Source organism: Microcaecilia unicolor, chromosome 7 (assembly GCF_901765095.1).
Source record: "Microcaecilia unicolor chromosome 7, aMicUni1.1, whole genome shotgun sequence".
Lineage (NCBI taxonomy): Eukaryota > Metazoa > Chordata > Amphibia > Gymnophiona > Siphonopidae > Microcaecilia > Microcaecilia unicolor.
This window is the reverse complement of record NC_044037.1, coordinates 218,432,386-218,453,667: the sequence shown is the minus strand read 5'-3', so window position 1 is coordinate 218,453,667 and position 21,282 is coordinate 218,432,386. Positions and strand designations below refer to the sequence as shown.

General features: G+C 40.9%; 1 protein-coding gene across 1 annotated transcript in view; it reads right to left on the bottom strand.

Moving 5' to 3' along the window:
• The window catches only part of PRKRA (protein activator of interferon induced protein kinase EIF2AK2), a 36,834-nt gene that overhangs the window by 6,653 nt on the left and 8,899 nt on the right, over positions 1-21,282 (bottom strand). The window contains exons 4-6 of the mRNA XM_030209939.1: positions 20,768-20,846; positions 7,623-7,740; positions 2,397-2,494 (exon numbers count right to left, since the gene is read on the bottom strand). Coding sequence (XP_030065799.1) covers positions 2,397-2,494; positions 7,623-7,740; positions 20,768-20,846 — 295 coding nt within the window. The remainder of the gene's footprint in view (positions 1-2,396; positions 2,495-7,622; positions 7,741-20,767; positions 20,847-21,282) is intronic.

The window sequence follows — 21,282 nt, the reverse complement described above, 5'->3', positions numbered from 1 at the left end:
AAAATTGAGGTCAATTAACTCTGCAAAAAAGTCACATTAAGGAGGGACCCTTACCAGAAAGAGACTCCACCGCCTAAGAGATACTCCTCTAAACTGAGATTGTTCTGGAACCTAATCAAGGTTAGCATCCTTCAGAGAAGCAAAGGAACCTAATTGTCTCAGTCCTGTAACACACCCAGTCCAGGACACACTTAAAAGAGGATTCAGCAGACCTCCCAGGCAACAGATTTCAAAAGACCTCTTGCTACAACCTCTCTCCTCAAACAAAAGCTATATGCATTAATAAAACAAACTCAGGAGAAACCCCATGTTCAGTTTACATTCCTTGATATGAAACTTGCCAACCTCAAAAGAAGCTGCTTCTACAGTAGGCACACAGATGGTTCAACTCAGGCAGAACCTACCAAGACTACATTAAAAGAAAAAAAAAAAAAACCCCAGCTCTGCAACAGACAAAAAATTCCCCAAAAGACGCTAAGGGGTATGTTTACTAAGGTGCGTTAGCGTTTCTAACGTGCCTGTAAAGTTAAGGTGCCTATACATTTCTATTGGTACGTTAGCGTTTAAATGCGCGCAAGCCATTTATGCACATTAAAAACACTAATGTGCCTAAAGCGCACCTTAGTAAACATAGGCGGAAGCCACTAGTGGGAACATCGCAGTAAGTGCCAAGGTTTCCCCACCAGTTTCTTCGCTCTCAACTTACATCCCTGACAGAGAGCCAACACAGTGTCCATTTACTGGCGCCCCCACAAACTGCACAGCAGTTCAACATTGTCTGGCTGTGCTACTACCATATTAGCTGCTTGACTGGCCTAAACTCTACACACAAACACACACAAAAAAAGCCCTGATAGTTCTGAAAACAAGACTATTAGAGAAAAAAAGACAGTAGCACACTATACACTAGCTAAAAGCATTTTTTTTTTCTGTTGCAGAAATACTTTGCTCAAGAAAAGGACTGCACCAGTTATCTGACCTACCACCTGCCGGAGACTGAGAAATAGTTACTAACCAAGAGGCTACCTAGTTCTTAACAGATGACATCATAGTTCAGTACTTCAGTCTTCACCTGCTGCAGGAGAGCATAACCTAAGCACAGGGGACTGGTTTGAAGGACAATAAGGCACTCTTTTCCTAAAACAAAAGTGTGAAATGAACTGAAAACAAAAAAAAAACCTGAAACTGTTTGTGCTGTGCATTTCCCCACATTCTGCCTCTCTTACATGGGTATTAAATTGTTATTCTCAATGACTGCTACAGCCTTACAATTCAAAACTTTTGTGAAATGTGTAATGTCATTTCCACACTAAAAATATATCCATGAGAAATCAAGTCACATATTCCCCCCCCCCCCCCCCCAACTCCTTTTTACAAAGGTGTGCTAGCAGCTGCCGGTGCGGTAATGCTGACACAGCCCATTCAAAGTGAATGGGCTGTGTCGACATGGTCACGTGGCTTTGTAAAAAAAAGGGGGAGAGAATAAGTATCACAAATTCTTACTGTATAAGTAGAGAATTTCCAAGCATTTACAGGTGTAGATGTAAAGTATGCAGACATGGAGACATTAACAGGAGGAGCTGTATTTTAACACTCACTTTTCTAGGAATGTTCTGTACTGCCCAGGTTGATACCACCAGCTGCTGGTATTTGCAGCCATGCAATAAAATGGTCAGCTCCTCCAAAATACACCACTTCCTTCATTGTACTGTAACTTCACAAAATGTCCAAAATATATACAGGACAAAAATAAGAAGGTAGTATTGTGGCTCTATAGGCTTAATTTATACCATGGAGCTATCACATCAAAAATTCATTTTTAACCCACCTGATTTTTCAAGTTTCATTTTGGTATTGGTTAAAATACTCATCTTTTGTGGTAAATTTTTGTTTTCTCGTACCTGAAATTGTGCTGTGTGTGTGTGTGTTTACTTCCTGAATGATTTTTTTTTCTTCCAATTTTGAAAATAGTAGCAGAAAAGGGTTTGTTTCATTTTTGCAGATTTGAAACATTTTCTAAAAACACCGAATTAGTACCGATTCTGATTTCACTTCTCCTATAAAAGGTACATACTTTAGCATCTACAACCTGGTTTACCACAGCTACAGAAGAGGAATGAGCCTGGCATCAACCCTCTAACATGAATTCACACTTTTTTTTAGCAGGAATGTTTTTTTTTTTTTCTGAAGTATAACTACAATGCAGTGTGCCAGTGAATTTCTATTCCTGAACCCTACATTTACTTAGGGTACAATGACATCCTATATGTGCACTGTCTTCTGGAAACATGAATGAAGCAACAGTACTTGCACTGTTAAAAATTTCCACCTCCCACGTATTTTACTTCCATTCTTGCCAGGCTTGGAAAATGCCCCTTTAAGCCACACATACTCACAAGTGAAAAGTTGATGTTTTCTGCGAGTAAATTCTGAAGTCTGGTAACCAATTTTTCAGCAGCAATTCGTTTTGCCACTTTTTTAGTTGACCCTGTTCCTGTATGAGGGAGGAAACAAAAGTCAAGAGCATTTTGTTAAAATCATGGCTTTCCTAAGGGGCCCTTTTACTAAGCCGTGTAAGCATCTATGCGCACCCAATGTGTGCCAAAATGGAGTTACCACCCAGATACCACGTGGCTGTTGCAGTAAATTCCATTTTTGGCGCGCATCCGATACACACGTTCAAAAAATAATTTTTATTATCGGACGCGCGTCAAGTGGCATTTGACGCATGTAGGTCATTACCACCCGGTGGTAAGGTCTCAGACCCAAAATGGATGCGCGGCAATTTTCATTTTGCCATATGTCCATTTTCAACAAAAAATTTTTTTAAAAAGGCATTTTTTGCAGGTGTGCTGAAAAATGATTCTGTGCGCACCCAAAACATGCGCCTACACTGCCGCAGGCCATTTTTTAGCACACCTTAGTAAAAGGACCCCTAAAACTTTAAAATTTTTAGGACTCCACGTAAGTACTTTAGTGTTTCTGGGGATAATTTTATAAACAAGGTATAAAAATTTGGAAAAAAAAAAAAACCTCGACCTAGTTTATGCCTATTTTATAAAGGCCCAGTAGCCCAAGACTGGGCCTTTTGTTATTTGAAAATTTGAAAGCAAATCACCTTGTTTGCTTTGTTATACTACAACAAGTTTGTTTTGCATTAATATTGAAAAATGAATCCATGAGAATTATGCGGTATCAATAGCACTTGCATTATTGATGCCTACTTTCTGATGACCTAATTTATATTAAATATTTGAGTACTATTACATGTAAGTTGAAAGTGAGCTTCCACCTTATAAGTTTATTTACTACCACATATAATGGACGTTATTTTTTTTTAATAGAAGCAACTTATAAGAGGCACATAGACTCCTAGAAAAATCCTCTGTAAAGTGCAAATGCTGTTGCACAAATTTACACCTGTGTAAACATATGTACATACATATATATATTGCAATTCTGCCCCTGGGAATGCCAAAGCATATCACATGAAAATAGGTGCTATATAGCTTTACTTTTTACCTATGTACATACTTATACAAAATGGCTATTTAAAAGTTGTGTATGTAAAACTAAAGCTAATTAGTATTTCTTTTTGTCTTAGAACAGTTCATATTATACATAACAGATCACTTATGTATGGCTCTGTATAAGATTGAATACATCTGTGGGGTACCTCATGGTTCATTACTTGAATCCCACTTTTCATATTTATATTATTATTACATTTGTACCCCACGCTTTCCCCGCTCATGGCAGGCTCAATGCGGTTTACATGGGGCAATGGAGGGTTAAGTGACCTGCCCAGAGTCACAAGGAGCTGCCTGTGCTGGGAATCGAACTCAGTTCCTCAGTTCCCCAGGCCCCCTTGCTTGAATTAATCCAACCACTTGACCTGACAGGCTTCACTTACACTAATGAATGATTTCCATATCCTAACAACCTTAGGTATACAGAATCTGCAGAGCATTACCTTACCCATTGATAAACTTGCTAGGATTGCCAATTGACTACTCCCACATAAGATGAAATTAAATGCTGAAAAAACTAAGGTAATGATAATCAACCAGAATGGCCTGCAATCTTGTATTTCACCAACCCTTATGTCTGGTACCTTGATTATGAGCATCTCGACCTTAAAATTCCTGGGTATAACTCTGGATGAGAACTCTTTCAAGCATATCTACGCTGTCTCTAAAATAAAAAAAGTTTTCAAACTATATACAGTGGGGGAAATAAGTATTTGATCCCTTGCTGATTTTGTAAGTTTGCCCACTGACAAAGACATGAGCAGCCCATAACTGAAGGGTAGGTTATTGGTAACAGTGAGAGATAGCACATCACAAATTAAATCCGGAAAATCACATTGTGGAAAGTATATGAATTTATTTGCATTCTGCAGAGGGAAATAAGTATTTGATCCCTCTGGCAAACAAGACCTAATACTTGGTGGCAAAACCCTTGTTGGCAAGCACAGCGGTCAGACGTCTTCTGTAGTTGATGATGAGGTTTGCACACATGTCAGGAGGAATTTTGGTCCACTCCTCTTTGCAGATCATCTCTAAATCATTAAGAGTTCTGGGCTGTCGCTTGCCAACTCGCAGCTTCAGCTCCCTCCATAAGTTTTCAATGGGATTAAGGTCTGGTGACTGGCTAGGCCACTCCATGACCCTAATGTGCTTCTTCCTGAGCCACTCCTTTGTTGCCTTGGCTGTATGTTTTGGGTCATTGTCGTGCTGGAAGACCCAGCCACGACCCATTTTTAAGGCCCTGGCGGAGGGAAGGAGGTTGTCACTCAGAATTGTACGGTACATGGCCCCATCCATTCTCCCATTGATGCGGTGAAGTAGTCCTGTGCCCTTAGCAGAGAAACACCCCCAAAACATAACATTTCCACCTCCATGCTTGACAGTGGGGACGGTGTTCTTTGGGTCATAGGCAGCATTTCTCTTCCTCCAAACACGGCGAGTTGAGTTCATGCCAAAGAGCTCAATTTTTGTCTCATCTGACCACAGCACCTTCTCCCAATCACTCTCGGCATCATCCAGGTGTTCACTGGCAAACTTCAGACGGGCCGTCACATGTGCCTTCCGGAGCAGGGGGACCTTGCGGGCACTGCAGGATTGCAATCCGTTATGTCGTAATGTGTTACCAATGGTTTTCGTGGTGACAGTGGTCCCAGCTGCCTTGAGATCATTGACAAGTTCCCCCCTTGTAGTTGTAGGCTGATTTCTAACCTTCCTCATGATCAAGGATACCCCACGAGGTGAGATTTTGCGTGGAGCCCCAGATCTTTGTCGATTGACAGTCATTTTGTACTTCTTCCATTTTCTTACTATGGCACCAACAGTTGTCTCCTTCTCGCCCAGCGTCTTACTGATGGTTTTGTAGCCCATTCCAGCCTTGTGCAGGTGTATGATCTTGTCCCTGACATCCTTAGACAGCTCCTTGCTCTTGGCCATTTTGTAGAGGTTAGAGTCTGACTGATTCACTGAGTCTGTGGACAGGTGTCTTTCATACAGGTGACCATTGCCGACAGCTGTCTGTCATGCAGGTAACGAGTTGATTTGGAGCATCTACCTGGTCTGTAGGGGCCAGATCTCTTACTGGTTAGTGGGGGATCAAATACTTATTTCCCTCTGCAGAATGCAAATAAATTCATATACTTTCCACAATGTGATTTTCCGGATTTAATTTGTGATGTGCTATCTCTCACTGTTACCAATAACCTACCCTTCAATTATGGGCTGCTCATGTCTTTGTCAGTGGGCAAACTTACAAAATCAGCAAGGGATCAAATACTTATTTCCCCCACTGTATGATGCATTTGGTTAAATCCATCTTCACTAGTACAGCATAAGCAGTTAGGAGCATCAACTATTGCAACTCTTTGCTCAAAAGGAATTCGTTCATTAGATCTAGTCACCCTCAAATTCTTCAGAGCACAGTGGTGAAATTACTTAAAGGAGTGACATGGTCCCACCCTTATTGACAGAACACGTGTTTTGCCGAATATCAGCCTGGCCGCTGTGTTTTGGGTGGTTTGGAGTTTTTTTGTGAGTTGTTCTTTACATCCCGCATAGATTCCTTTGCAATAATCTGCTTGGCTTAGGACCATTGATTGTATTAGATTTCAAAAAATTTCCCTCAGGAAGAAAAGTTTTACGCGTTTAAGTTTCCACATTGAGTAGAACATTTTATTACAGAGTTTACTTGGCTCTCAAGAGTAAGGTTGCGATTGTGACGCCGAGTATTTTTAGGCTGTCTGAGATGGGGAGGGTGTGTCCATGGAGTGTTTATGGTTGTGGGTTTGTAGTTATTCATCTATGAGAATATTGTGCTCCTCCCAAGAAAACCTTTTGGCAGTACCATCTTTTCACTACACTTCCGGAACTCAATTTTTAGTGCAGTTAACACCTCCTTATGGAAACACTTCCCACAACATTTACAAATGGAATCATACTTCCAAAATTTAAAGCAAAATCTCAAGGCATTTTTATTTAGGATAGGCTTATATACACCAATAATGGCATGAAAGTGGAGAGTCTTGAGAGGTACCGGCCACAGACAGAAAACCTTACGTAATCTCCATCCTATTCCTGTAATAACCATGACTTAAATTTAGAAATGCATCTCTATTCTTATTGTTGGTCGCTTACTTTGCCTATTAGTTTATATTTGTTCTATGATTATTTGGATATTGTAAACTGCTGTTTTTCTTTTTTTTCTTTTTTTTATATAAACAAAAAGCTGTATATCAAATGCTGGAATAAATTATAAACTATTTGTTTTCAAAGCTTGTTGCCAAGGAATCATTTGAAACATTGATTATTGAAGCTGAATAGATTGATCAATCTTTGGCTTCTCAGGAGAGGTGGCTATCAGGGGCAAAATGAATGCGCATCCATCAACTGTCCTGATTTGTGCAGAATCAATGGCATTCATTTAATGAACACTGCAAAAGACCTTTTTAACAATTTAAGAGGCAATACAGGAATTGATTGTAGAAAATGCCACACGTACTGAGTATACAAGCACTGGGGCAAGGTGTTCCACTATACAAAACCTGTGGCAAGAACCCAAGTCAAGGCATAATAAGCAGCGAGATCAGGCCTTCAACACCTTTTCCCCAAGGTGAAGGATAGGTGGGGGAGGGGGGAGGTTAATCTTGTCCAGCTAGGGGCAGATGGACTCCCTGTTTTCCGGATGCATTTGTTTTGAGTATGGTCTAGTGACTATTGAAGAGATCCTATGGTTAACTCATGCAGGTGCTTTTGCCCAATAATGGAGGAACTTGGGAAGACAAGGGATTCAGGCACATGGGAAGAATGTAATAGCTTGGAGAATATATGACATTTCCATGCACAAACTTCCACAGGATTTGAGCTTCTTAAAGTCTAGGATTCAAAGTGTCTGTGCCCTACCTTTAGGGAAGGAATACAATTATGTGAAGCAACTATGTATTTTCACACTGGGGGACAAGCAAAAAACAATAATTATTTTCTCTTCTAGAGCCAGCATTTTCAGAGAAGTGTGTATCAGATAATCCCAGCACTTAAGACTCTTGGAACCTTTGTCTAGTATTGCAAACATTTGCTCTGTTATAAAGCAATGTTACATACCTGTTTCTACAAATGTTTCTATTCTGCATGTTACTGTAAATTCTCTCTTATGAGGTGGTCCCAATTCCTGGGTTACTGAATACTCAGGAAGTCTCCATCCTCTTTTAACAGCCATTTCCTACAGAAATATAAGATTGTAGAGCAGAACTGTTAAAAAAAAAAAAAAAAAAAGCATCTCTTTTCAATGTGCTTTGAAAGAAAAACAAAACAGATTATCTAGAAAGCTCTAAAAAAGGTATTTCATTAACAAGGTTATTCTTTCCCACATCAATAATCCCTCTCCTCTCCCTAGTGCCAAAAGGTCTGCCAAAACCAGTCGTGTGCTGGAGCTGGCTCGGGCTCGCAAGACCCGGTTGTTACATTTTTTAGCATCTTGCGAGCCGGCTTGCCTCTCCTCCTCCCACCCCGCGAGCTGTAGGGTCACAGACTCCCAGCGCCGGGTCAAATGCCCGCCCTGGGCTCCCCGATAGCCTTCCTTTCCTTCCTGCCTTTAAATATTGCTCAAGTCACCCAGTGGCACAGAAAGCAGGCTCTCGCCTCCAGTCTTCTCTTCCCGCTCAGTGTCCCGCCTTCTTCGTTCTGATGTATTTCCTGTTTCCGCGAGGGTGGGACACAGAAGGGGAGGAAAGGGATGGCTGGAGGCGAGGCTGCAGCTTTCGGTGCCGCCACACGACTTGAGCTAAACTAAAATATATAAAGGCAGGGCGGTGGCAGGAAGGAAAGGAAGGCTATCGGGGAGCTGAGGGCGGGCAGGTGAGCCAGTGCTGGGGGTTGGAACTGGAATTTGTCTCGGCAAAGGAGAATCGCTGGATATGGAGGAGAGGGCAGAGGAGAATCAATGGACATGGATGAGAAGGGATGACAGGAGAGTTGCTGGACGTGGATGGATGGAGGGAGGGGAGGGTAAGAGAAATGCTGGATCTGGAAGACAGGAAGAAGATACACATGGATGGAGGGGAGAGAGGAGAAATGCTAGACATGGATGGAGGGGAGGGAAGAGGAGAAATTCTGGACATGGATGGAGGGGAGGGCAGAGAGGAAGAAGATGCACATGGATGGAGAGGAGGGAAGAAAGAGGAAGGAGATGTCCAGCAAGGCCGCTCTTATAAGTCTCAGCAGCCATTTTAAAGAAGATGCGGCAAGAAGCACTAGCAGTGGGCAGGAAAGACTAGGGATCTTTCCTGCCTCGAAGAATCCATTAGACCACCAGGGATGCTGCCTTCATGTATGTGCTGGGAGTGGAACCCCTCGGCTCAGGGGAGCACAGAGGTGGACCCGAGAGACAGCCCGTTAATTTACCAGCACAACGCTGGCCAAAACTTTTAGAGCAGTGGATTCAAGCCAGCAAAGCAGCTCTTGGATGCTCTATGGTAAAGTGCAGGTCATGAAGCGTGGGAAGTTGGCCGACTTTCACCACTGTATCTGACAGCATTCGTATTTGGTAAAAATCCTTTGGGCTCTACAAATTGGTGTCAGAAGTAGGATCCTACTGCTACTAATTTCTACGCAGAGCTGTACACTTGAACATGAAGAGACAGTCCCTGCTTGACAGAGCTCACAATCTAATCAGGACAAATAAGGGTGAGGGAATTAAGATGGGAATGATAAAATAGACATGGGTACTGAACGAGTGAATAGAGGTTAGGAATTCATAGCAGCCTCAAAAAGGTGGGCTTTTAGCCTAGACGGTCAGAGATGAAACTTGACGTCACTGGAAATCACCTGCACAGGTGAGATACCCTGTTTGCAGTGTGTCTCAAGACAGACTTGGATTAAAAACTTTGGCTCGCAGATTTGACAGACCCTTAGTGCAGGTGCTGTGACACCAAAAAAACACTGCCCGTATCAGGTCTGACTAAAGAAACATTGTTTACTCCAGTCTTGTAAAGCCCCTTGTGCTGTTCTTTCACGCAAAGACTTAGGCTGACATCATAAAGCTAAATCCCAAAGCAAAGAAGATATTTATTCAATGCAGATACAAAAGAAAAGCACAGAAGACCAGAAGATTGAGTGCAAGGCTTTCTAATGCTGGTGTTTTGACGCATGATCTAAGTGTAGCTTGTTCTTTTATGGTTAGCCTTAGAGAAGATTTAATGCCTGCTTCTTGTCTTTACTGCATGCATACAGGACCCATAACTTTTTCCAGCTTTACTGAAAAAGATAGGTTAAAAAGAATGTTTGAACAAAGAGTAAAAGTGCTGGACTGCAGACAAATTTGATATTGCAACAATTTGAAATCGGCATTTGGAGTCACATGCGCATACATTTGTGCATGTGTTGGAATGCTAATTCTCCACATGAATATTGGTACTGCAAAACCTGAACGCACAGAATAGCATTCTAGCACACACAGCTCCAGGTGCCAAAAGCTTTTTTGTGTGCAAAATACAGCTACCACTAGTTCAGATCCATCTGTGCGTATGACCGGCATGTATTCCCACATTAGCACACATTTTTTGCATGCAACCTATTTGCCTAGTATTTGTTTACTGCATTTAATGTTGACATTTTTTCTTGTTTATGCATACATTAAAAAAAACTCTGTGCCGAGATTAAGGGCAGAGCTCTAACATATGAAATCAAGGACTGCTTTATGGAGCAGCTGGTACAGGAGCCGACGAGAGAAGGAAAAATTCTAGACCTAGTCCTTAGTGGAGTGCATGATCTGGTACGGGAGGTAATGCAAAGCGCTGATAAGGAAGGCTAAGAGGGACTTTGAAAAAAAGATTGCGTTGGAGGCAAACACACATAGTAAAAAATTTTTTTTAGGTATATTAAAAGCATGAAGCCAGCAAAAGAATCAGTTGGACCACTAGATGACCGAGGAGTAAAAGGGGCGATCAGGGAAGACAAAGCCGTAGCGGAGAGATTAAATGAATTCTTTGCTTCGGTCTTCACCAAGGAAGATTTGGGTGGGATACCGGTGCTGGAAATGGTATTCGAAGCTGACGAGTCAGAGAAATTTAATGAATTCTCTGTAAACCTGGAGAATGTAATGGGGCAGTTCTACAAACTGAAGAGCAGCAATTCTCCTGGACCGAATGGTATTCATCCCAGAGTACTGATAGAACTGAAAAATAAGCTTGCGGAGCTATTGTTAATAATATGTAATTTATCCTTAAAATCGAGCGTGGTACCGGAAGATTGGAGGGTGGCCAACGTAATGCCGATTTTTAAAAAAGGTTCCAGAGGAAATCCGGGAAATTATAGACCGGCGAGTCCGACGTTGGTGCAGGGCAAAATGGTAGAGATTATTAAGAACAAAATTACAGAGCATGTTCAAAAGCATGGATTAATGAGAAAGTCAACATGGATTTAGTGAAGGGAAATCTTGCCTCACCTATCTACTACATTTCTTTGAAGGGGTGAACAAACATGTGGATAAAGGTGAGCCGGTTGATATTGTGTATCTGGATTTTCAGAAGGCGTTTGACAAAGTACCTCAGGAAATTGGAGAGTCACAGGATAGGAGGTAGTGTTCTATTGTGGATTAAAAACTGGTTAAAAGATAGAAAACAGAGTAGGGTTAAATGGTCAGTATTCTCAATGAAGAAGGGTAGTTAGTGGGGTTCCCCAGGAGTCTGGTGCCGCTGCTTTTTAACATTTATAAATGACCGAGAGATGGGAGTAACTAGTGAGGTAATTAAATTTGCTGATGACAAAGTTATTCAAAGTCATTAAATTGCGGGAGGATTGTGAAAAATTACAAGAGGACCTTACGAGACTGGGCGTCTAAATGGCAGATGATGTTTAATGTAAGTGCAAAGTGATGCATGTGGGAAAGAGAAACACGAATTATAGCTACGTCATGCAAGGTTCCACGTTAGGAGTCACAGACCAAGAAAGGGATCTAGGTGTCGTTGTTGATGATACGTTGAAACCTTCTGCTCAGTGTGCTGCTGCAGCTAAGAATGCAAATAGAATGTTAGGTATTATTAGGAAAGGAATGGAAAACAAAAGTGAGGATGTTATAATTCCTTTGTATTGCTCCATGGTACGACCGCACCTCGAATATTGTGTTCAATTCTGGTCGCCGCATCTCAAAAAAGATATAGTGGAATTAGAAAAGGTGCAGAGAAGGGCGACGAAAAATGATAAAGGGGCTGGGACGACTTCCCTATGAGGAAAGGCTACAGCGGCTAGGGCTCTTCAGCTGGGAGAAAAGGCGGCTGAGTGGAGATATGATAGAGGTCTATAAAATAATGAGTGGGAGTTGAAGGGTAGATGTGAAGCGTCTGTTTACGCTTTCCAAAAATACTAGGACTAGGGGGCATGCGATGAAGCTACAATGTAGTCAATTTATGTATTTATTTGATGCATTTGTATCCCACATTTTCCCACCTTTTTGCAGGTTCAATGTGGCTTACATAATACCGTGAGGCATTCGCCAACACCGGTAAAGAAACAAATACATTCAGGTGTTGTGGTCGAAGTACTTGTGTGCAGACACATTAAGGAATCATAAAGAGGAGCAGAAGGGGTAGTTTATGATCATTAGTTGCTTAGTTTCGTTGTGTCACAGGGCTTAGATATTTAAGTTGGGTCAGTGGGGTAAGCCTTTTTGAACATATTGGTTTTTAGTAATTTTCGGAAGTTTAGGTAGTTATAAGTTGTTTTCACGGCTTTTGGTAGTGCGTTCCACAGTTGTGTGCTTATATAGGAGAAGCTGGATGCATATGTTGATTTGTATTTAAGTGTCCTTTGCAGTTTGGGTAGTGGAGGTTTAGGTATGCTCATGTTGATCTGATTGTGTTTCTGGTTGGTAGGTCTATGAGGTCAGTCATGTATTCCGGGGCTTCGCCGTAGATAATTCTGTGAACCAGAGTGCAGATTTTGAAAGCAAAACGAATCTGAGAACATTTTTCTTCACTCAACGTGTAATTAAACTCTAGAATTCATTGCCAGAGAATGTGGTAAAGGTGGTTAGCTTAGCGGAGTTTAAAAAAAGGTTTGGACGGCTTCCTAAAGGAAAAGTCCGTAGACCATTATTAAATGGACTTGGGGAAAATCCACTATTTCTGGGATAGGCAGTATAAAATGTTTTGCACTTTTTGGGGATCTTGCTGGGTATTTGTGACCTGGATTGGCCACTGTTGGAAACAGATCTGGGCTTGATGGACCTTTGGCCTTTCCCAGTGTGGCAATATTTATGTACTTATATGGCTTTCTGCATCAGTTGCCCCATGGGAGTTTGACAAAGCATTCTAAGATTTACAATAGGATCCCCCACTGAAGAAGATTTGGCATCTACTATACAGAACAATTAGAACTTACAATTTTAACTTCCTTTCCTCATGTTACTACCTTGGAAATAAGGATACAATTCCTAGAGACATTCTTACTTCAAAAGAAGAATCTAGTTAAGAACCACATCTTTTTATTTCTGACATTTCATGGAATAGAACAGTAATCCATTATTCCTAGATACCTAAAGTTTAACATTGTATGTTGTCAAACAGAAATCCACACGAGGCCAATGTGCTCCAGCTCACTGGAAAAGCTAGGATTTGATTCAAGCTGTATCTCACAGAGACCTTATAAACTGCCAAGCAAGGCAGCAAGTTCAAATATAAAACTTCCTCAAAATTCTGATGCACTCATGACCAGGATTGCAGACAGCATAAACATAATGGAATCAGCACCATCTTTCAAGCTCAAACTAAACAAGGGAACACCCCCCCCCCCAAAAAAAAAAAAAAAAAAAACCTGCTCAATACTCACATCACATGATACCAAACGCTTCCCAAACAACGCCATGGGCACATCCCTCCCAATATCGGACAACCTAAAAATCCTAGGAGTCACAACTGACCACAATTTATGCTTCAATAAACAAATCAAACACTATGAAGAAAATGTTTGAAACCATGTGGAAATTGAAACACAGAAAAAACTACTTCCTGAGAGATGTATTCCGAGCACTAGTCCAATCCATGGTTCTCACCCATGCAGACCACATCAACGGAATTTATGCTGGATGTAGGGAACTACTAAAGAAACTACAAAAAGCACAAAATACAGCTGCAAGGCTGAGTGGAGGAGTGGCCAAGTGGTTAGAGCACAGGTCTTGCAATCCAGAGGTGGCCGGTTCAAATCCTGCTGCTGCTCCTTGTGATCTTGGGCAAGTCACTTTACCCTCCATTGCCTCAGGTACAAACTTAAGATTGTGAGCGCTCATGGGACAGAGAAATATCCAATGTACCTGAATGTAACTCACCTTAAGCTACTACTGAAAAAGGTGTGAGCAAAATCTACATAAATATGCAGAATAAATCAATTTGAAAGCACAAGACCAGCTTCCCATCAAAGCAAACATATCCTTCAAAACTTGCTCCCTGGCCTATAGAATAATTTTTGGCCTTGCACTGGAATACATGACAAACTTAACAGAACTACCTATACGCAACGCAAACAAATCCTTCAAAACTTGCTCCCTGGCCTATAGAATAATTTTTGGCCTTGCACTGGAATACATGACAAACTTAACAGAACTACCTATACGCAACGCAAACAAAAGGAGCAAGAACCTACCTCACCCTACACTTTCCCAGATGTTGAGGCCTAAAATACATATCTTCATACTCAATCAACTTCACATACATTTGTCCTAAGATATGGAACACAACACCAAAAGTTCTGAAAAGCACGAATGACTATATAACTTTCTGAAAACACCTGAAAGCCCACTACTTCAGAAAATCTCTTTTTTCGATCATCCCGCACAAACTAGACACCAACACACCTTGAAGCGCAATCACTTACAGAAATTGAACAAGACACACATTCTATGTGACAATGTAACAGGTTTTAAATTGACGTAAACTGTAAGCCACATTGAACAGACGTGATTGGAAAATGTGGGGTACAAATGCAGAAATAAAATAAAAATACATAAATGCATCAATTTGTTCTTGCTTCTGACTTGCCAATTGTCCAGGTAGGAAAAAAACAAAATAGAAACCCACATTCACAGCATGTGTAGACATGTTGTGACAATAGTGGGACATCCGATGAACACCTGTGGAACTGATGCTAGGTACAAAGGGAGAATTAGATTTTTGGTAGGCCCAGAGCACTGCCATCTGAAACACTTCCTATGATCTAAAATTATCTGTACGTTGGGGTAGTTTAAGTGTTCTTGATCCAGGAATGTGAGAATGATTCCTCAAAACAAACCTTGAACTTTTCCCACAGATATAATAAGGGTTCTGAGGGCTAGAATGAACGAGACCCCCTGCTTCTCCTAGGAACCAGAAGTACCTAGAGTAAAATCTCCCATCCTCTATCACATGGTAGAGAACAGATTTAACAGTATGGGCCTGTGGTTTAGAAATTCCTTTCCCTTACAGAAACTTTTGTCATTAGGCCCTGGAGGCTCTTTTGGGAGGGAAATTTAGAGGAGACTGTCAAGAATTACAACTTTTAGAAATCTAGGTCAACAGTGTGTAAAAACCTCAACCTCCACACGAAGGAAGATCTGCCAACCTAGGAATCCTAGTTTTGACCTTTGTACACAATGGTGGTTTCTGTACTTTAGGATCTGGAATGAGAGAACCCTTGGAAGCTACTCCTTAGAGAAAAGGACTGTTTATTTGGAATAGACTAATACTTCAGAGGTGTGACAGGAATGAGATGTAAAGTTTGCAGAATGATAAAGTGGTCCTAATGTGGTTTAAAATTTCCGTCACTTTGTCTTAAAAAGAATATCACTCGTGAGTCTGTCATAAGAACATAAGGGTAGCCATACTGGGTCAGACCAATGGTCCACCTAGTCCAGTATCCTGTTTCCAACAGTGGCCAAGCCAGGTCACAAGTACCTGGCAGAAACTCAAATCATGGCAACATTCCATGCTACCAATCCCAAAGCAAGCAGTTGCTTCTCCGTCTCAAAAGGAGACTATGGACTTTTCCTTCAGGAATTTGTCAAAACCTTTTTTTAAACCCAGATATGCTAACCACTGTTACCACAGCCTCCGGCGTCTAGAGCTTAGCTATTAGTTCAGTGAAAAAAATATTTCCTTCTTTTTGGTTTTAAAAGTATTTCCACGTAACTTCATTGAGTGTCCCCTAGACTTTGGAATGAATAAAAAAAAATCGATTTACTTCTACTTGTTCTACACCACTCAGGATTTTGTAGACCTCAAATCATATCTCCCCTCATCTGTCTCTTTTCCAAGCTGAATCCTAACCTTTTTAGCCTTTCCTCATTTGAGAAGAGTCTCCTCTGGTCGCTCTTCTTTGAACCTTTTCTAATGCCGCTATATCTTTTTTTTTTAATACGGCAACCAGAACTGAACGCAATACTCAGGCCGCACCATGGAGCAATACAGAGGCACTATAGTATTCTCGGTCTTATTCACCATCCCAGAATCCCAAGGCCCACAACCATACTACTTTGAGTATCAATAGCTGTAGCAGTGATTATTGATGCCATTGCAAATACATTACAAACCAAGTGGACCAGATAAATTTTGGTCCCCTCTTCTAATCAAAGGATGGAACTTCTCTCTCAAGAGAAACAGAACAGCAATGGCTGCACTTTGTCCCAGATATGCAAATATGCGATTATATGGATTTAACAAGGGGATAGGTGTGGAGGCATCCCTGTATTTAAAAATTCACAACACCCGAAGGAGTCCCTGTCAATGTACTATGGCAAATCCTTCAGTGGCTGTTAAACTCAATGGGATCACCAGTCAGGATATCTTTCATGAGTAGCTCTTGAAGTCTAGCCCTTTGACCATACTAAGGGAAGCCAATGCCTTAAAATAAAATACATTTTCAATGACGACATACAAGAGAAAAGAAAATACAGCAGATTGACTATACCATACCTGTGGTACAGCTTATATAGATCACTGAATATGCAGTGCTTTGTGCACCAATACAGAAACTTCTGCTGTGATTAAAACTTGCATAGTCATGCCTTCTCTGAAGAAAGAACCTGTGATTCAGCTGATGCAAGACAAAGGAATGCGGGCAATGTGAAAGGACTCTTGGTTATATTGACCCCAGCCTGCTTGGAGCCCAGAATTTGGGAAAAAGGTTTCAGAACAACATCAAGACACAATCCTGTGGTTTCTCTAGTCTAGTCACATCATGGCACAGCCAATCACCTTCTGTGAAGCTATAAGATCAGAAACATTGCTGATATCAAAATGATATAAAAGGGCATCCGCCGTGGCAAGACACACACTTAGCTCATCAACTCATCATTGGGAACACTTTGGAGCAAGCATTGCCTGTGATGACCACCTGCTGTTCCAGCAGTTCCCAAGAAGAAAGACTTACGAGGTCAAGCACTGTATTCACTTTCCTACTGTGGGACAAAAGTATTTTATTAAAGGGAGTGTCTATTTATTCCAATTGATATCTGATTTGAGTCCATTCTTGCAATTAAAGAACTTTTAATTTGAACCTTTACTCTTGTCACATTCTCAACATTTATACATAAATTAAATCCTAGTTACTTCAATTTTTGTTTATATTTCATTCTTGTGAATAATCTTTCCTTGTTATATCAGTTGTGTGCTATTATAGTTTATCAGTATATATGAAGAGAGTTAGAACTTGGTAAGCTAAATATAGACACAGGTTATTCCGGGGTACAAAATAATTTTGTATATGTATTTATCTTACCATGCCTTGTGGTGAATTACTTGTAAAAATGTAAATTAAAAAAAAAAAAAAAAAAGTTGCAAGCTTAACCAAGGGCCCTATACACCAAACTCTATTAGTTCTCTGATAAGACCTCATTTGGAGTACTGTGTACAGTTCTGGAGAACATCTTCCAAAAGGTAAACAGGATGAAGCCTGTTCAGAGGACGGCCTCCAGGTGATCATCATAAAAAGCATACACAGAAAGCCAAAGATCTTAATATGTACAAGACAAGACAGGAGAGAGGAGATATGATCGAGACATTTAAAAATCTCCATGGCATAAATGCATAGGAGGTGGGCCTCTTTCAACTGAAAGGAACTGCTGGAACAAGGAGGGTGAAAGGGGATAGATGAAGGAATAATGTAAAATCTAAGGCCATTGAATGCATGGAACCACATCACAACAGATGTGGTTGAAGAACTGTATCCGAGTTCAAGAAAACCTGGGACAAGCACAGAAGATATCTACAGGAGATGGACGGAATGCGGAGCTTAGCAATTGGTATGGATGGGTAGGCTGGCTAGGCTATGTGGACTTTACCTGCCATCATTTTCTATGTTTCTATGCTGGTAACGCAAGGGTTAATGTGCAAAAACTATCTGAAGCATTTAATGCATATTAGCTCTATTAATTTCAAAAAACTCACATGATCTTATTTCTTACATTTGTATCCATGCTGTAAAGGCAAATCTAATCATGCACAATGTGCAGGGTAACAAAATGTGGCAGGAGGGGAATGTGCAGCAGTTGAGCTCTGAGCCAACCATCAGGCCGACAACATGACTTAACGACTAGCCACCGGAGCAGTGATTTTCAGCTCAGCGTCCTTATCCCCTGAAGAAGCCCATCGGCGAAACGGGTCCGTTGGGTGGGGATACCCGTTCAAGACGCTGCTATTAACTAAGTGTTTTTTCGTCTTTTGAAGTTTGTTACACACAACATTATTTCTATAAAAAATCTTTTTGAAAAAATATTTCCACATATAGGGGAGGAGGTGGGTGATAAGACCAATGATTAAAGAAAGTACGGTGACTCCTTTGGGAATAATTTCAGCAGTCTTGCTGTCACCTTTACGAGGTCTTTCCCCTCTTCTGCCACATTTTGTTACACTTTACATTGTGCATGTCTCCCCCTTTTGTGTTTGTTACATTTGTATCCCACCTTTTTGCAGGCTCAACGTGGCTTACATACCACCATTAGGCGATTGCTACATTTGTATCCCACCTTTTCGCAGGCTCAACGTGGCTTACATAATACCATTAGGCGATCGCCAATTCTGGTATCAACAAAAAACAGAGTGAAGCTGTAGTAGGGTAAAGTTCATGTGTGACAAAAACATTTGGGGATCGTAAAGAGGAGAAAGGGTTTAGTTATTTCCAAGATAATGAAAACAAAGAGTAGGTCTCCATTTCTTTACCTCTCAACCACTTTTCTCTCCCTCCCCCACTCCCACCAAATACAAAACAGGAAGCCAGCACAACAGAGCATGTGAGACACGTGTGCTCAAAGATGCCAACAATTTGCATGGATTTTCAGTGTTAACAGGAAGGAGTGAAGGCCTGTGCATGTTCACTGGTTCATGGAACTCATACTGATACTACTAAGAACAGGTCACAGTGGAAGTCTAGAGGGACAGAGGACTGACTGGCCAAGATTTTGTGAGCCCATTCACTAATGATGTCAAACCCATTTGGGAACCACTGATCGATGCAATTTAGTACACTACTCCAAGGGACCAAAGCAGTAAAAAAAATAAAAAGGAAACCTGTGAGGGGGTCTACACAGATTTGAAGGGAATGGAAAAGATTAACATACATAGAATGAATTTTCTCCCAAGACTACTACACTACAACTTAACCCACCCAATTGGGGTTCCTAAGAAAGTGTTAAAAGATATGCAAAGAAAAATCTCTAGATTTACATGGATTGCATGATTAAAAAGAGATAAGAGTGCCAGATATGGAGAGATACTAAGCAGCAGCCCAAACTAGGACAATCTGGAAATGGAAAGGAGCGCAGAGATATTTGCTTAAGAGAGCAAAATTGGAGAGACCCCCCTAGAAGAATCAGTGTAGTTCATTTTCTCACTTTCTGATGTTTTATTGTTAGCCTTGTAAACCACCTAGATCTACCCATTAGTTAAGGCGGTATAACAAATCTTTTCTATTTAGAGTATGGCTCCCAAGACGTGAGGAAGGGGATCACAAGAACTGGGAAGTGGGAGGCAGAGTAGGAATTTTGAAGCATTACAGAAGCAATTTGATCTAACACCAGCTAGGGCAAGGAATGAGGCTGAAGGTTTAGATCTAGAAAATATATTTGTGAAGCACAAAGGGACACGGGGCTTGCTTTTCAGGACTCTTGAGATTTTATTCCAAGGAACAAAAATTGCAAATCATATTATGGCTTAGGAAGAGAGGGTGGTGAACGCTTGGAATGCCCTCCCGCGGGAGGTGGTGGACATGAAAACGGTAACGGAATTCAAACATGTGTGGGATAGGCATAAAGGAATCCTGTGCAGAAGGAATGGATCCACAGAAGCTTAGCTGAAATTGGGTGGCGGGGGGAAGAGAGGTTGGTGGTTGAGAGGCTAGGATAGGGGAGGGCAGACTTATACGGGGTCTGTGCCAGAGCCGGTGATGGGAGGCGGGACTGGTGGTTGGGAGGCGGGAAATACTGCTGGACAGACTTATACGGTCTGTGCCCTGAAAAAGACAGGTACAAATCAAGGTAAGGTATACACATATGAGTTTATCGTGGGCAGACTACATGGACCGTGCAGGTCTTTTTCTGCCGTCATCTACTATGTTACTATGTAAGATGACTGGGGAAAAAGAATGGAAGGGAATATACACAACAGCACAACAAATATTTCAGCTCAGCTGTAGGAAAGTTGTTTAGAAAGTACTATGAGATGCTGAAGACGATTAACTAGATAGTGGGATGGAGGAAATTAAGCTTACTGGACAAGGACGGAACTTCTTCCATGTAAGGTGAGAGTGTCCCGAGATTCAAAAAAAGTGTATGTAACAGTGCTGTGGTAATGCTTTTAGCTCACTGTAGAAATCAGCTAGCGGTAAATGCCAAGACCCCCCATTATATTCCTGTGTGTGATACTCTATTACACCTACTTGCATTAACTCAACTACTACGAACAACAGTTCCAAATACTGAACACTTGGAATTTGTGCCCTTTAAAAAAATATGAATGCACATAAGTCTACAAAACTAGCAACTGTGAAGACTAGAAACCATTCAGCTGTATGCATACTACAAGCCTAAATGTCAGATATATATCTGTTATATATTTGTAGTCACCTCATCTCCCAGCTTCTCAGAATATGAATCTTGGAGCAACCATGTCCTGGATTACAAAATAACTCCTTAAGTGTCAATTTACTGTCATTTTCAATGTAATCTTTTTTTTTATACACAGTACATAATATTTTGCAACAAGCTGTGGAATAAAGTTAGCAACCCTTACCTGTAATAAACCAATAGGATTGGCCTGATGCTGCTGTTGTGTTGGAATATCACAGACTACAGAATTTAGCACTGGAAAGCTGAAGAATAAAAGATATGAGACAGACTTAAAATTAAAATACTTAAAGATAAAAAGATATTTCTCAAAGGAGAGCTGTAATCATAAGTGTTACAGAAGATAAACACTAGCTATGCTAATCAAATTAAATTATTTTCAGAGCTCAAGCAAATTAATGTACCACACTTTAGCACAGTACAGCCCTGGATTATTTGTATTCAAATTTAAATCACTATTCAATCGAATACGAATAATGTATTTGGGGCACTCTTCGGGGCTGAATCAAATCAAACATGAATATTCAGTACAGCACTAAACACCCTATTTAGTGCAAGAATTCTGTAAATATGTAGCAAATATTTATATTCCATCTATCCAACAAAATCTCTTGGCAGACTACAACCAGGATTTCTAGCTATTTTCACTGAAGACTGAACACAATTAAAACTTGAGGGAAG